Source organism: Phaethon aethereus (assembly GCF_964289735.1).
Source record: "Phaethon aethereus genome assembly, chromosome: 15".
NCBI classification, from domain to species: Eukaryota; Metazoa; Chordata; class Aves; order Phaethontiformes; family Phaethontidae; genus Phaethon; species Phaethon aethereus.
The window spans coordinates 16,417,999-16,435,797 of NC_138591.1; the positions used below are offsets into that span (position 1 = coordinate 16,417,999).

A 17,799-nucleotide genomic window follows, 5' to 3' on the forward strand; every position below is an offset into this window, starting at 1 on the left:
TGCAAGACTGGGAGAGCTGAAGCGGTGGGCACAGGCAGAGGTTACACCAGCTGCTTGAGCCAGGAACCGCCCTGCGGCAGGTTAAAGCTCAGCGGTTGTCAGAGAGAAGAACCGATGTCCGACCCTACACAACCCGGGCCCAAGTTTCGCATCCTACGGTATTTCTACACACCCCCCGATCTGAGACTAGGCAAGTGAGGGAGGCACCGGCCAAACCCCCTCCAGCACTGCAAAACTCGAGAGGTTGTTTTTAGGGTGTGTGGTTTTTTCTCTCTGCCTGCCTCTTGTCTGCCGGATGGACGCCAGAAGCGTACGGACAGGGCTTGGGTCTCGGTGCGGCCGGTGTGGGGACTGCAGCTTCCAGGTCTGCGCAGCCGATTCAAGCCATTTTCCAGGCTTTGCACCTTGTTTCCACAGTCAGCACTGGTGCCCGCCAAAGGAATGGGGCAGAGCAAACACACCACGCTACAGAAGTCTCCAGAGACACCTTCTTCACGCAGCAACCTGTCCCATTCCCTCAGGCTACCAGGCTGGACTGAGAGAACAGCACCCAAAGATCCTCACCCAGCACCACTCCAATTCCGAGGGCAGGGAGGGAGCACAGAGCCCTCTCTCTGGAGCTGTGCTGCAGAGACAGCTTGCGTTGTTTCCCCGAGCGGCTCGTGCCTGTCTTACAGCCCACCCACCTCCTGGCAGAGGGGACAGTGCTCGGAGAAGGCTCCTCAGCAGCTGCAAGGCTGAATGAGTATCTGCAGGACAGCTGCTGGCATTGCCACTCGGGTACAGGTAGCCCAGCAGAGCAATCCCAGCTCCCAGGCAAGGTTAAAGTGCAATTCTACTCTGAAAAAATGTCCTAGATCCTCTGGCGTCTCAAAACCAGCAGGAGAGGTGGTGTCTGTACCGGCAGGGACCAGCTAGCCGGGGCTTAGGGTTTTTTTCATATCGCCTGTAATCAGACTGGGGACAGGGAGGAACATTGATGCATAAATCAGGGGGGAGACCCGCTCCCTTTCTGCATCGCCAGCGCTGCACAGCCTGGCTGGAAAAGCAGCAGCAGAGGTGACAGACACAGGTAGGCTTGTGACTGCAGAGCGGGGCACATGGGGCTGTTGTTAGGAGGAAAGGCCATTTCCTAAGTAGAACGACACTTTAACCTGTGCTCTGCTGGCCCAGGCGACACCTTAGCCACATCATCAGCCACATCATCAGCCACAGCTGCGGTCTAGCCCCACAACTACTGAAGCAGGGGCCCAAATCCAGGAGAGGGCAATTACAAATCAACCTGCAGCCAAGCACCCCTCCCACAGCCAGGACAGTCGACTCAGAAAAGAAATCTAACACCACACATTGAAGCTCCACTTCTCACGCAACCACCCAAGAAACAATGAACTCCTGCATCCCCAGCAAGCATGAGTTTTCCTCCAGACACAGGCTGAGTCAGCACAGTTCTGGAGGCACAGAAGGACTGAGGGGAAAGCCCTCTTCCCCGAGCTGATGGCACTTCAGTGGTGGCCAAGCACTGAAGTCCCATCAGCTCTGAGGACAGATTCACTGGCAGCTGCCCCTGCAGCCTGGGCGTCCCCAGACAGGGGGTGCTTCCCTACCAGCCACGCTTTGGTTTGCGGATCGAGAAAGGCAGCTTCCCATTTGAATCTGTGACCTGGGTTTGCTAGGAGCATGGCTGCAGAGGAGAGGCAGCTTGGAGACGCCTGGGCCAGGGCAGCCTCTCCCTCGGCAAGCTCACACTCGGCTGTGGAATCGCATCCTGTAGAGGCGGTCCCGGACATACTTCTCGCTGTCCACAGCCACCTGGCTCAGCCAGATCACCCGGCTCTCGGAGACATCCTCCTTCAGCTTACGCTTCATCAGAGACACCGACCCTGGCTCCTCGCTGGGTTGAGGCCCCCTCAACAGCACGTAGCAGGCATGACGGCTCCGCTCGAACAGCGCGGCTGTAACGCAGAGCACAGGGAACAGCCCAGCCTAAGGTCTCTGTGTTCAGATTGGTCACCAGACCCAACAGAGTCCAGGAGCTACCAGAAGGCCAGTGTCCTCCTGCACCTCCTTGCTGGACGGCTGGAATGAGAGGACTTACCATTGAATGCAATTATTTGGTCCGTGCTATTGCGGAGCTCCAACAGGACATTTGTGTAGGAAGGATGGAAAAGGTACAGCTTCTGCAGAGGAGCTTTGGATCTCTGCAACCGACAGGACACTATCACAACATGGACCCCCACGTTATCCCAGAGACAATGCCAGCACCAGCCTCAGCTATTACTCACGCTCGACAGAATGCATCCAGTCAGATACGTGTCTGCATCTGCCCAACTCATCCTGTCTGATGCCACCAGTACTAGTGTTGGGATTTTGTTTACTGCTTGGTGCTCTCCTCCCCACCCCAAGCCTCCTGAAAATAGGAGGCCTGTCTGCTACAGGCAGGAGACAGATTTTTGCCTTAGGGCTGGTAGAGCTAGCGAGGAAAGCACAGGAAGCTTAGCTGGTGCTCAGGCATGTCACTAACGCTGCCAGCTGCTGCCCCAGAGGGCTCTTGTTACGCAGCTGAGCTGTGCATCCAGGCTGCCAGAGACCGCCTGGGCGCAGGGAGAGGAGATTCACGTGGCCACGGGAGATCACTGCGTGCCGTACTGCCGCAGGCTGCTCCCGGCCAAACAGCAGCAACTTCAGAGGTACCACGCCAGCAGTCTCTCGCCTCACCTACAGTACCACACCAAGGCAGGGCTCTGGGCAGTCCAGTGACTTTGTTCACAGAGCCACTAAGTCCCTTTTCTCTACATAGCCAGGCTGAGGACAACAAAAGCTGCTGGTGCCACCACCAGCTGCTAGCAGGGACACTGCTATGGGCATTATGAGGACCCAGTAGAGACCAGACAACACGCAGAGGTCTGCCTGCTTCTAACAGACCAGGCTGGTCCGCGACCCTGCACACAGTGCAGGAGGCCACAGTCTTAGCGGCACAGACAGATGTGAATGTGAACGCTTGGGAAAAGGGGGTAGCTCCACCCAATTCTGGCCCAAAGCCTGGAGAACAGCAACCATTCAGCTCACCGTTTCGTTTCCTGCCGCCTGGTATTCACCCCAGATGAGGAAGGCGGACCGGTGATCAGCAGTAGAAAGTGTGGCTGGACCAGGGCTCTCTGCTCTTGAGTTCAGCTTCAGGTCCCACTGGACTGCTCCAGATCCACCCTCAACAATCATAACCTAGCAGGGAAGGAAGAAAAGGAACTCATACCAAAGAGCTCTAACAAGCCATGAGAGAGAAGTCAAGTCAGCTGTTTCTACCCCACACTGTCCATGGGAACAAGCACCTGATACATGGGGAGATGAGGAAATACTTGGAGCTGAGCATCACAGAGCTGCGAGACCTGGGGCAGGCCACATTAAAGTCACAAGTTTTGCAGCTATTCCAAGGGGTTCAAAGCTCTGTCATTGAAGCCTCTTGCTGAGAAGAGAATTAAAGTGCCTGAGCTAGCTTCAATAACCTGTTGAAAGAGATCCTTTCCCAGCCTAAAGCTTCCTAAAAATCAGCCAGAGGGAACACATCCCACCAGCTGTTCTTGATTCAATACCTGCTTGAGCTGTGACATGCAGAGAAAAGGGACGTTAAAAGGAAAAGATTCCAAACCTTCTTCCTGTTGGGTCCGATTTCACTCTCAAGGACAACACCAAGAACATCGGGTTTGTAGTAACCAAGCAGTGGCTCACTAAGGGAGAGAAAGAGACGGGACAGATCATAACACACTCTGAGGCACTGGGCATACCTTGTTCTTTCAGAGCAGCCACTATCCTCCCGCAACTCCCCTGGTAAGAGACTTGATTGCTACATTATGTTAGCCTGGTACCACTGCCAACTCTGAACCCAGCCCTACAACAGCCATATCACAGCAGGCACAGAACGAAGAATCAAAGACTTGGGCTCCTCCATTTTGAAGCAGCACCTGCCATTTGCTGGCAGAGGACACAATAAGCGTGATCCAGATATGACCACAGAGCAGGCTTTTGTGTTTCAAACGAAAAAAACCAAAAGAATAGTGTCTGCCAGCACACTGCTGTTGCTGGGAACCTGGAAATGCCACATCCAACCCACACTGGTAGCACTACCTCACAACCCGGGACACGTTGAGGGTCCACAAAGTCTGAAGATTTTGGGCATTGATCATCGTAGCCATCTCAGAGTTCACAACCAAGATGTTCTCCCGTGATCCCACAGGAATTTTTGCCAGGTAACAAATGTCTCCAGAGCTGAACAAGGACAGAAGAATTATTATGCTTTCTAGACTGTGGATGGTTTTATTATGGGGTTTTGGCTTTTCCCCTGCATAGTAAATGCAAATAGGAAACCCCAGCCTGCTTTCCCTCCTTTCCTGTGAAACCAGGAACCATTAACACCAGCCCTCTCCCCAAGCTTTGGATGTGCTCCTAGTCCAAAAGCCACGTAGCCAGGAAAGAGCAAAGCCACAACAGGCCATCCTGTCAGGCACACTGCCACCCTCCACTCCACCAGCAACCAAGACATAATATCACACCTGAGAAGTGATAAGCGGTGCGTGGTGCGGTCAATGTTCTTCGCCCACTGAGGATCTTGCTCAAGGCTGGAAACCTTAATTTCCATCCCAGTTGCTGCACTGTAGAGATCTTTCAGGGAATATGCATAGAGAGAGTTTTCTGCACAAAAAAAAAGCAAGAACAAGGAAGATAACTTATCCTGCCCTTGCTCTGAACTCTACAATTTTCCGTATCTGGCAGATCAACTGTATTTTTAGGGCTTGCATCATAGAGTCGTAGTGGTATTTTGAGACCAAAGCCTGCTTTTGAATGCTTTTAACATCTTATCTCTTCATAATCCAAGTGTTCCACAATAATCATTTGCTATAAATGACTACTTAAACCTTACATTCTGAACATTTTTCAAATAAGATTACTACAGTACATAACAAACCTTAGTTTAAGCAGAAGCCCCCCCCTTCTCTTGGCCTTGAACAGCTCTTTTGCTAGGTGAAAGCACGACACAGCTTTTAAGAACGCAAAATACTCTTTCAGCCAACTGTTTAGTAATTCTGATTTCACAGTAATAATCACTCTTTCAGACTGAAGTCACAAACAGAACTGTACCTGTATAGAAAAGGAAGTAGGAGGAGTCGTCCAGCTTCACCTTGATATAACGCGCTTTCCCATCCACATTCAGGCTCCCAGTGGAGCCGATCTGTTTGCCATTTTTTCCTGAATGGATGAAAGTCTTAATCTACAAAGAAAAGGGATTAAAAAAAACCCCAAAAAACATTAAAGCTGCATTGCACTGCTGCTGCTCCAACTCGAGTGTTTTCCAAAGCTTCTGAGTAGCTGGTGCTGAACAGCAGCTGAATGGGAACAGCATAGGCTTGGATGAAAAGTCTCTGCCTGGTTTTGGAGGTGTGAGCACAAGTTAGATGATCCCTCTGCTGTGAATACTTCTGCAGGTTTGAAAACCACTTCCAGCACAGGCGCTTGCACTGAGATTTTATTACCTCTGCCAGCCACCTCCCCTGCAGGCTGGGACTGCAAGCCCCAGCTCTGCTAAGGACAGCAAAGATCGATTCAAGCCTTCTGAGAAGTGACAACGGTAGAGAGGACCTAAAGGCAGAAACAAAGCAGCACATGGACATGGGGGAAGCTTGGCTTCACACAGTAGCTCTCCTAAATATTTTAAGTGCCCTAATCTACTCCTCCTAAAGCTGACGTGAGTCCAGGGGGATAAGAGAGATGACAGGTTTGTTTATGTTCTTTGTGCAGGGTAACAGAATCCACTAAAAACATTTCATCCAGGAGAATAAAGGCTAAAACCAGGATCAGATTCAAATGTCTGGGCAACAGTCATGGTCTGGGGAGGAGCAGCGCACACTAGGGAAAAAGAGAAGCAGACTGAGAGAATCAACATCCACCAGGGATGCTGAGTCAGGCAGGAACCCTTCCCTCTTCCTTGAGAGGGAGAGACTGGGAAACAGAAATCTGCAGCTCTCAAAGTGAATCCAGAGAGTCTGGCAGGTGAATAAGGGATAGAGTTTGCTGGGGAGAATGAAGCACACAGTTGGGGAGGGAGGGCTATGCATCCACCAGCTGTTCCCAGCCTCCCGCACTGGGAGGAGACATATACCAGCTCTTGCAGATCAGCTTCACCTTTACTTGCAAGCACTGGTTCAGGAGCTGCCCCAGGACAGTAACAGCCAAAGATACTCATACAGCAAGTAAGAATACACAACACCTTACTCACTGCATCGCTTAATACCTCTTTGCGCTGCTACAGGCAACGTATCCTGAAAAACATCCCATTTTCCTGATATATTCGTGCTGAAGCTTGCAGCAGGTAGGGGTCAATAAGACGCTTGGAAAAAGCTGCCATCTAAACCCCCTGCACACAGACCCTTCCCCACAGCCTGCTCAAAGCTCTGCAATTTTGGGAAACAGCAGCATAATGTAATGTTCAGCTTCAGTCCTTGTTAGCTACCAAGCTAATTTACTTAAAGTTCTGAAGTTCCCTTCTGATGGGACTGCTTTTTTCCAAGCTGCAAAGCTCCACTCAAACTCCCTACATTTTGCGTGATTTCTCAAAAAAGAACGTACTTTTACGTGACAGAGTGCTTGCCAGCTCTGCAAGGAGGGAGGAATTTCATACCAAGATAGCTAGAGAAGTTAAATGGAAAACAAATCAAAAGGCAGTCTTGCAGAACAGAGACTACATTCAAACATTTCTTGGCTGCCTAAGACTAAAAAAACAAAAAGTCTTCAGATAACTGGGATAGCAAAAGCAGGGAGGAAAGAAAACAGAAGAGAAACGTAGGAGAGGATAGAATCTATCCTCGGAGAGGATAGAATTTCTGATAACTCTGGCAACAACAGTGCTTTGGACAGCAAAACTCGTTTGCTTATGGAATGCTGTGGTATGACGAGGACACGGGGCTCCCACTCCTCCCATCAGACTTGCAGGGAACCAGAACTTTTATATGCTTTAAACAGGACAGATTGCGCATGCAGATGATGCTGTAGCGCTCAATCATGGATACAGATGTTTTAGTATAAAAACGCTTCTAGCTATGTCACTTTTCCCCTGTAAGAAATGGAAAAAGCAATATTGGAATGAGATAAGACAACCAGCAGCTACTCCACTAAATGAGCCCAAATCAGAATTAACCAGCAGACCGACACTAGGAAGAGAAACGTGCAAAGCAGACCACAGGCAGAGAAACAAAAGGTATCAGAAAAAGACAGTGGTGGTACAGAAGCGCTGGCTGTCAGCTGTGCTTTGATCCATCAACCAAACCTGTCATGGTTTGTTCACTTCCACTTCTCTGAGCAGAGTCCCAGAAAACTGCAAGCTCATCTCGCCTTCACGCACTACACACAGCCCAGGAACAGGCAGTGAGGAGCGCAGACGGACAAGGGGGAGGGATTCCTGGCCAGCTTTTTTCTTTTTCTTTTTTTTTTTTTTAACCATAAAATACTTGCATTGATTTGGGAGTACATCTTTGCAGGGTGGGAAAGGACACACCCCAAACCCACAGATAATCAGAGGCCTCTGGACGCTTCCTCTTAGACTACAAGATCGAAATAAATAGCATTCCTGCCATGCTTTGTGGTCCGGCCACTGGGTTCATCATAGCTTCAGAGTGACATACCTTATCTCCTGCAGCAATAAAGATTATCAGGTCCTGAACTCCATCACTATCCACATCTGGAATCACTGACACAGGAGTCAGCACAGTATAATTAGCTCCAAAGTCACTGGACTGTCTCCACTGAACTTCCCCTAGAAGACAAGAGTTATTGGGAAACATTCACTAAAAGGCATTTTAGGTTGAAAGGCTTTTAATGCTCCTGCTCCTCGAAGTACTTTGCAGTAGCCAGCCATTTACAGCCCATCAGCACCACAAGCCAGCCACATTTATGGTCACCATGGGGTACTTCGTTGCATTTCTGCATTTCAAATGAGTCCCGGTATTCACAATTTCAATTTCGATTGGAAAATAATGCTAGCTGCCTGCACAAACACACCACAAATCAATCTGCAGGGCACAAAGAACAGCTGGCTTTTCTTGTGCCTTAGGTTAACAAGCTTCCCAGCATGTTCAAGGCACGGAGAATCCTTTTCTGTGATCTAAAAGCCTCGCTGCTGTGTACTTAAATCTGCACAGACATTTTAAGACCATAAAGCAGCTGAATTCTGATCACAGCATTGCAGCTACTCCCGACAAAACCTTTTACGCTGCAACTCGCCTCCTGCAGATGTTCCTGCAGGTGTTCCACGCTGACGCAACCAGACGCAACTCAGTTCACGTCCCACCTCTCCCTTGTTCAAAGAACACGCACAGCTCATTCAAACTTGTTTGTAAACAGACGTAAGCAGAGCTTTGGTTTCTAAAAAATGGTGGGGTTCGGGGACGGGTGGGGGGTGGAGTTTCTCTTCAACAGCTTCAGGCCAGTTGAGGGGCTTTACTCCAGGCATTCAGCCCAGGGCTGCTGGCCACTTTCCAGTCATTGCCCAGGGGAATTTGCAGGGGAATTTGGTAATGGGGCTGGAGACTGGTGGGGGTTTCTTCTTCAGGAAGACTTAAGTAACTAACTAGCTGCTTAGGAAACGCTTACCCTCCCCTTTAAACAGTACCACAGACAGCAATTACCATTTCAGGAATGCAAAGTAATCATCTGTTCTTTGTCAGGAAGACTGTTCTACTGAAGGCCAAGGAATTACTACCTGACGCTGTCTGCAATAATTCAGGGCAGGCTGTATTCCAGTATGATTCCTCCAAAGCTTTTACTAAACACTGAAAAAAATACTTGGATTTTTTCCTATGACAAGAGATGTCAAGGGGAAGAGTGCCCCTAGGAAATCATGGGAAGGCAAAGAATTTTACCCCCAAACAAGATAAGCAGGCAAAGGAAGGAGAGAACTTAAGTTTTAAATAACTATATCCTGGCTTCAGTACAGTGCAAAGTTACAACAGTAAGACCAGGCTGATGAAATTCGCATTTCAATGCAAAAGGCTCTATTCTTTGCTGATTAAGACAGTGGATATAGTTTTGGAAGAAGCATCTTACTCTCTTAAAAGAGCAGCCTGACTTAACAGAAACAGGTAACAGTGAGACCAATTCAACACAAAGGACTTGAGAAGGTTTCACGCTCAGACACAATCCCCAAAGAGCACGAACTGTGAATCCAGTCCCATCCTGCTCTACCAAGGGGAGATGGGACTATTCTGTCCAACATCTAGAGTGCTACGGTGCTTCCTCAGAGCCCGAGGTCACAGCAGATGCACAGCAACAGAAGCCAAGATGGAAATTAGACAAGTGCCTAGACAGCAAATCTAACCTGGGTGAAAGGGTTGGTTTTTTTTTTGTCTGGAAGGAACAATAAAATTAGGACTTGGATGACTGAGTTCAGCTCTCACTTCAAGCAGCGCAGAGGACGCAAAGTAGGATTGCTTGCTTCAGGCTGGATAAGCACAACAAAGACTGCTCTCCCGGTCTGCAGCTCACAAGCTGAGCTAAAGGCAGGTCTTTTCTACCGAGCAGTGTTAGACCCCTCTCCCATTCCCCTGCACACTTATTTACTAACACTTGTAAGCTCCTGGCATCCACCATCCAGTGGATGTGAAAAAGTATCCCCTCTTGGTTTTTCTGAACCTATCACTTGATAAAAGAATCATCAAGCAATGAAGAATTGTGGCAGGAAATCATCAACCCCTGACCTTCTACTTATCACTCATAATTTTATATGCTTCTCTCCCCATCACACATTCTCCAGGTTGGAGTTCCAGTTTATTTAGTGACTTCCTGCACAGAAGGAATTTCATACGATCCGATCACTGTGGTCTTCTTTCCACCACAACCCTTAGGAGACCAGCGAGGGCCAGAACTGCTCACAGGGCTCACAATTCAGGTTGCTGGAGGATAAGGTAAAGAGAGAAGGTGTGACAATACACTTACTCCTGTCCTCTTCCTCGGGACTCTGCTTCTGGGCCCAGCAGAGGTGGAACATCCAGCTACACAGACTTTTGCTTCGACCTGGAACAGCTAATCTTAAACTCGTGTCCCAGTTTGCTTGTAAGATAAATATGCAGGAACATTAGATGTCCCACACAAACAGAAGTATGCAATCCTACACTTTCCTTCTTGTTTCCTCAGGTCACTGATTCTGGCAACGAAGAAAGCAAGACTTAACACAACTCGAATTGATAGAGAAGCACTAACTTTATCAGCATTTAAAGATTAAAATCACATCAGACACTTCAGAGGATCATCTGCCTACGTCTCCTTCAATCTTCCTACAGGCAGAGGCCAGGCAGCCTGAGAGCCCTGGAATCTCACCAATCCTCCACCGCGCTGAATCATTAACAGCTAAAGATTGTTCTGACTACTGCTTTTAGCACAGTGTTAATTTAAGTCAGACTTTGCCACTTTAAATACATTTAGCTTATTTAAATACATTTTATTCTGATCTGCCCTCCTAAGGCCCAGTAAAACTCAGCTACGCTAAGAAACCCCTTTTAATCTACTTAATAGCGAAAAGGTATCAAATTCGCCAACTTCGGGGTTATTCACTTTTCTACCTGAAGCAATTTTTCATCTCTTGCTTTTAATTTATCTACGGAATGTTTTCTTCACCATATTGTTGCTGTGACCTGTGGCTTAGCCTGGTTCCTTCTCTCCATGCTTGTGCTATTTCTTCATACCTGTCTTTAGTTATGTGTGTTTGGCTCAGCAGTCACCTTTCTATATTTTGACCTGAAAGCAACTATTTCCTTAATGGTCTATAAATAACATGGGGTAAATTCCCATCATCCCTATTGATGAGGGAAACGGCACTAAGATATCTCAGCTGGTGCGGAAGCTTTCCAGCTCTGTGTGTGTCTACACTTCCATCTACACTGGAAATTAAAGCTACACTAGATTTTCCTCAGAGTCCTTAGAGCTATACCTCTTGCTATTTCTCTGTCCCAGTTTTTGGAAAATAGGGTGTGAGGGGTCGAACATCAGATACAGAGGATGGGATCTCAGGCAAATTTCCAAGGGAGAACAGGCGTTGCTTAGAACCTTTGAAACACCGACCCCCAAAACGGAAATGTACTTCATGTATCAGCAAGAAAGGTTCCAGGTGCAATAGATGACCACTGCCCTGTTCCCAGAGAAGCACAGGCACTCTTTATCCTCAGCCTGTGTTAGGCAAGATGATGATGAATTTGTCCACCTGTAGGTTCAGAAATGAAGGCAGCTTTCCAGAGGAACCAGCAAAATCCTGGACCGCTGAAACAAAGGGGTGAGTACTTATCCCACGTGCTCTCCTTGATGACTGTAAAATCCTAAATCCCTAAAACTCCCACTCCTCTTACCACTGCAGGCACTCCTAGCACTCACACGCAAATGCGGCTTTGTGTCCAACCCCTGAGAGCATAAAGTAACATTCACGGATAGTGACTGTTTCTCCTGTTTCAAAAGCTGTTGAAAAGTTGTTCTTATAATACAGTGGCTGGCACAAGCCACCACAACAGAGTCCAGCCTTTGGAACAGACAGGCTGAGAGAACAGGCACTTCTCAACACCCCAGCAAACGGCTCTGGCAGTTCTCAAGATAATAAATACCCTGTGCCCATTGTTCATGTACCAGGAAGTCATGTCACGCTGATATCCCCAGCCTCCGAGGTCTGAAGGTCACCAGGTGAGGAAAGCAAGTAGCACCATCCCCCGTATGGCAGCAGTACTCTGCTCCCCGCTCACCTGTCTGCAGGTCAACTGCCGTAAGAGACACCGGCTTCCCCACGAGCAAGCAACCCGGGGCTTCAGCCTCCCCAAGCTGCTTGATGCCACACTCCATCCACTCAACCTCCTCGGCAGCAGGCCTCTCCCAGACCGCTCTGCCATTCGTGCCAGACACAGCAGCCACAAAGGCGCATGGAGAAGGCAGACCTGAAGAGAAGAGGTGTCAGACGGAGCGCTACCTACACCTACCTTTGCTGGTCCACACCACCCAAGAGCTGGGACTCACCCAGCTCTTCTCCCCACCCAGCTAACCGGGTTTTCTCTCCCAGACCCACAGCAGCCTCACTAATTAGAACTAAAAGAGAAATAACAGCGACAAGGTTTTCTCTTCTTGAATCAGCTACCTTCATCCAAACAGGTTCTGTTGAAGCTGCTGCTGCCGTTGCTAGCTTTGAAAGCAAAGATGACATCTTGCACTTTGTCTTCGTTCACATCTTCTATGGCGAGAAACTGGTAGGCCACTGTAAAAGAGATCACAAGCCAGGCACTGGTGAGGCTTGCCTCAAGCAACAACAGAGCTAGCTGGACAAAACACAAATTCCTAGAGACCTACTCACTGCCTCCATCTCTGCCAGTGTAATATCAGGACAAACTGGCTCTTGTATGAAAAAAAGCCATCCTCATGAGTACCAAGGACTGAAAGTTAGTGCCGAAGGATTTTTTTAAACTTACTATCCCCCAGAGGATTTGTCTTTTTTTAATGCCAAGCAGCCAGAATTTGAACTATGTTGAACAACGAACAACTCTGATCTTGGTTTAGGGTTGTTATTCCCAAAATATTAAAAAAAACAACAAACAAACCCCATGAAACAGCCCCAGATATTCCATCTTTCTCACTCCCAGCTAAAAGCATCCTTCTTCGGTTCAGAGTAGCAGAACTTGGGATTTCTGCATTAACAAACAAAGCTCAGTCCCCCTTGGTGAGCACTATCTCTGCGTTTATAGCATAACCAGCACACACCCACTGCACATAAGAATAAAGAAAAGCTTTCAGAGGCGAATGCCAAGCCACCAGGGAGCAGTACCCAGGCTAAAGACCCAAGTAAAGCAACTATAAAATTGTGCAATTTATAAAAAAAACCAAGATGCAACTCCTCTTCTCTCTTTCCTGTTAGCCACAGAGAAAAGTTAGAAAGTCGTGCTGACAGAGGGAGAATGCCTAATTTTCCCCAAACCTCAGCTCAAACTTCAAGACATTTTACAGCCCAAACTTCAACGAAGATTTACTCCCAGATACCTTTCCCCATATTTTTTTCCAAATGAGGCCAACCTGCTACCTTGTTAGCGCTTCAGAGCAGCATCTAATTTCTCCATTAGATCCTGTAAACACCTCCTGGAAGGCCACTCCAATTACGATGGGCCACTGCTTATCCAGGTCAGGTATTCACAGCTCTCACTCCCAAGGGCAGCATCCCTGCAGGCCTGGCTCCAGATAGCGCTTAGGCAGAGGTCCACAATTCAAATCCGTGGCACATAAAGGGAAAGGACTGTTGCTAAGTATTTATTCTGCTACAGCAAGCTCACCTGCATTGTCGTAGTTTCGGAACCATGTTCTTTCTGAAACTGGCCTCTCTGGGCAAGGAATGATGAATGAGAAAGCAAACACAATTATCAGACACAGAAACAACGAGATGAAGAAGGCGGCAGTGCGCCACCGGGACAGCCGAGACAGTCGTGATGACTGTTTGCTGACAATCCTTCTCTCCACAGAGTTTTCATGGTTTTCTTGAGCTTTTACGTCCTCAGTCTTCAGTGGGTGGATCTCAGCTTCCGAATCTTTGTTATCCATCGCAGCTCATTCATCGGTATTCGGACGCCCTTCTTCCCCTTCACCTGCAATGATGGAAGGAGCAGTTAAAAGAGATTTTGGAGTACATTAAAAAACGACAAAATATTCTGTTACTACCTGATATTCACGCTGGAAACATTTAACGGGAGGTGAGCAAATCAGCGTATTGTCACACAGTCAGATACAACGCGCTGTTGGTACCAGAGGTCTCCCACATGGAGCAACAGGGAGAGACTGTGGGATGTAGGAATAGTGCTGTTTCTTCAGAGGAGGAAATCAGCTCTGCTAGACCTGGACAGAGAAGGCTGTCTGAATGGACTGACTGGTCTGTAGGTCTCCCTCGTGAAAAACGCACCAAATGCTTGATTTTGCTGCAAAGACTTCTTGCCACCTCCCACGTATGTCAGTCTGACTCCTGGCTGGAGAGGTGAAAGGAAACACTTGTGACCTTTATATCCCAACAGAAGGCTGTTCCCTACAGCGTAACAAGCACTTGAGCTTCCCCAGGAGAGCAAGAGAGAAACAAACACCAGCATATTCTGTGTAGGAACAAAGCTATTCAACACCTTCTCAGATGAGAACCACTTGATAAGTTTAGCAACCCAGCCCTAAGAAAGAGAGAGTGATTACTTCCCGCCCTGGAGGAAAAAGAAGGCACGAGTTCAGACTAAAATCAGGCAAACCTGATTTCATCAGAATTGAAGAAGAACTAACAACTGCTATTTTAATTTCTCCTGCTATAAATCATAATCCTGAACTACAGCTACAATAACAGAGGGGTTCTGTGCTAATTTGTTATAAAAAGAAAAAAAAAAAAAAAGAAAAAACCCTAGTTGGTTACAGAAGTCTGTAACTCATTACCGACAACAATAAAAAGCAACTTTACATACAGCTTCCCTGACAGTGTTTCTTTAAAAAAATAGCAGAAGGGAAGAAATAGAGAATAACACATTCCAGTAGCCTTGGAAAAAGCTGCATGACAGTGTCACAAAAAGTTATCTCAGAGCAAATAAACATGACAACTGAGCCAATTTTCCATGACCGTGCCCCAGCAGTCACATGCCTGGATTGTCCATTGGAGCAATTTACTTCCCCAGCAGAAAATAGCCTAAACTCAGCACTGACACACGATGCAGAGAGCTTGGGCTTTCAGCTCCAACAAGAGGGCTTGTTACCTCTTACGTTTCATGCCCAAGTTCATTTACGGGTTCAAAGAAACACAAGGTGAGAGTCACCCTTGGGAGGCCACCTCCTTCAGGCAGCTGCGCCTTGACCTGGGGGTGGGGTCTCACCTCGGGTTGTCCCTGTCCCACCGCAAGGAAGAGCTACAGAGGCCTCTTCTCTTCTGAGTACAAATCACATGGGGGACAGACCTACGGCAAGGCAGGGGTTGAGTACGTGGGGGGAGCGGGACAGCCTGGCACGCTGCTGTCAATCCCCTAGCTAACTTCAGCGCCTGCTAGACTTAAAAGGCTGGAGTTATGAAGCCCTTACTCCAACCCAAGCACGCCGGCGTTCATTCTACAACAGCACATCGAGTACAAGATCTCGCTCCAGACAATTTAATTCAAGCTGCACAATACCACCCAAATGCAATTAAATCAATAATGTGAAAGCTGTATCTTCCAAAGATCTTAGTCCACAGATCTCATCTGCCCTTCACATCAGTCTACCAGCAACACCAGAGACACCTTCACGAGCCCAGCTGTTTCCAGCACCTGACAAGGGTAGAAAGGCTCCAGATGGAAAGGGGAAGAAAAGGAAGAGCTGGCCATCGCGCTGGCAAGCCGAGCACCACTCCATTACAGGAGCTGGCCGAGCACCCGACCTCCAGCAGGTTCAAGGTACAAGGCTGCAGGCACAGGCTGAGCAAATGATTTACTGGAGCAGAGCAACCACTGCCGCAGCGATGGGGACGGTGGCAGGAATGGGTTACGCAAACTCCCTTACGACAAGGCAGATGGCTTGTATATCTCTGGAACACCCGTCTCCAGCAGCAGGGAGAGGTGAATCTTCTTGAATGCTGCGGTAACCAGCGTCCGCAGTGCAGGCTGTGACAGGGCTCCAGCACAATCCCACCAGCCTCTCCAGCACAGCCCTCCACTACGGAGCCAGGAAACCTCCAGGGTACAGCCGAGGGCTTCCAGCACCTACGAGTCTTCCTGAGAAGAACCAAAACCAGGCTTTTCCCCCTTAGTCCAAAAGGACCACCATCTTAATGCTGCATGGAAAGCGTATTTTTATGAGTCACTATAAATCACCCCGCTGCCATCTAGACTGGGATGAGAACAATAAAAAAAGTGGTAATTATCCTGACACCCCCAGCAATTCCCCTTCTTTTGTAGCTATGACCCTACGAGCCGCCAATTACAAACAGCCCTCAATGCCTTTAAAACAATTCTTTCTCTTTTCTTTCAGGGTTTGAATAATGCCCTTTCCACCCCTGCCAGAGCAGAGGCAGTACCAGAACAACGACCACAAAGGTCAATGGCAGAGACTCAAACAATGCAGGAAATCCCATTGCCCGCAGTTGCCAAAGTACATGCTGGCAGCTTGTGAAATGGTCCGAGCTCTGATCAACAAAGAAGTCCGGTAATCAGTTTAATTGAAGACAAGCAGAAAATGATAGTGTACCTTTCAGATGATTTCACTATCCTCTAGCAGCCGGCATTTTGTCTCCTGCTGGTAGAGGACACAAAATAATTCACCCCAGCAAGTTTAACGCATCCAGGCACCTTGCAAGGAAATAGGCAGCGACAGGCTCATGCGCTGCTGCATTATTAACACACGCTGTGTGCGCTAGACCTCGTAGCTAGCACCGGCAATCTGGGAGGGGGCAGGAGGCCTCACCATGAGAAAACACAGGAGAAAGACTTCACAGAAAAGGAAATAATTAGAAACCACACGCGACAGACCTGAACTGAGCCCACACAGCCCAGGGAGCACTGCAGCACCGCCAGGATGTGCATCTCATACGACTTCATTTGCTGGTGTGTGCGTTTCCATCTCTCCCTAAACTTTAAAGGCTTCTTGCCCCCATCAATGGGACGAGCTAGGAGCAGTCCCCAGTCAAAGCCAAGGAGGAACAAATATTCCTGTCCCACAGCAACAACGCTGCGTTCAGGACAAACACACAAGTCCTCAGCTTTACTCACCTTCGTGGGGCACTGACTTTCCTCCTCTCCCGAAGCCACAGCGCAGATTTACAGATCTGATCTGAATCAAACCAGTGAAACTTGTGCAGCAAGCGGTTAGTGCCAAGCCACAGCTAAATCCAAGAGACAAACTATCATTACCAGGCAGCTAGAACTTCCTGACAAGCAGAGAGAACCACATGCAGTCAGATGTATGAAGACTGGCGAGACAAACCTTTTAAGTATCAGCGTGATGGAAGGTTTAACTCATTTCCCACCCATAAAATATCAAACCACAGCATTTGTAATCCCACCAGGCACCAGTTCTTCCTGGAAAATTTCTACCAATATATCATAACTCAGATTCGATGTTCAACATGTTTGTATCTTTCACAGAATGACGAAATCAGATTCTGACTGGCCATTTTAGGAACCCAAGCACAGCATTTGGGTGTTTTGGTTCTGTACTTTTTTGGTTTAAGCACCTTACAGGTTTCCTTCCCATCAGCCAGACATTGCCAAAACCCCAAGCCACAATCAATAATGACAAAAGAGCTTCCAAGTTGTGGTCTGAACAGGACACAACGTTCCCTTCATGGCTGTCTTCCACGAGCAGACTGTTCAGTTTTGATCCGATGTATGGCACAGCACTGCAGTGAACCTGCCTGTAACATCAAGACATGATTGGGTCATTTTTTCCCCTTTTCTGCAGTCCCATTTATATCAGGGTCCAGCCATGAGGAAATAACACGTAACATTTCCCCCAGATGAGATTTTCCTTTCCAAATACAGTCAGACTGCACCGCATACACAAACTTACAGTTTTGCTAGATCATCTGCAGCTCATAACTCTTTCTCGATATAAAGTCGCAGCCGTGGGCTGGTGGGGAGGAATGCCTTGAGGAGACCGTCCCCTTCTGATGCCGGGGTTACCTATGCTCCTGCTCGCACCCTTACGGCCTTTGTAAGGTTACGGTTCGTAACCCAGACCACACCAAAGACAACGCAGACACCCAGCTCAGAGAAACGCTCACATTATTCTGCTACAGTTTGTCCCTTCCCCTCCCTCACT

At 48.2% G+C, this 17,799-nt stretch overlaps 1 protein-coding gene across 1 annotated transcript; it reads right to left on the bottom strand.

Moving 5' to 3' along the window:
* Window positions 1-1,740: 1,740 nt before the first annotated feature.
* Window positions 1,741-13,593, bottom strand: FAM234A (family with sequence similarity 234 member A; the record flags this gene model as incomplete). The annotated part of the gene is made up of 11 exons (XM_082006559.1): window positions 1,741-1,952; window positions 2,096-2,198; window positions 3,067-3,219; window positions 3,644-3,722; window positions 4,120-4,260; window positions 4,545-4,683; window positions 5,131-5,260; window positions 7,668-7,798; window positions 11,763-11,951; window positions 12,149-12,265; window positions 13,329-13,593. The coding sequence occupies 11 exons, from the start codon at window positions 13,591-13,593 to the stop codon at window positions 1,741-1,743; spliced, it is 1,659 nt and encodes a 552-aa protein (XP_081862685.1).
* Between the last annotated feature and the right edge of the window lie 4,206 nt (window positions 13,594-17,799).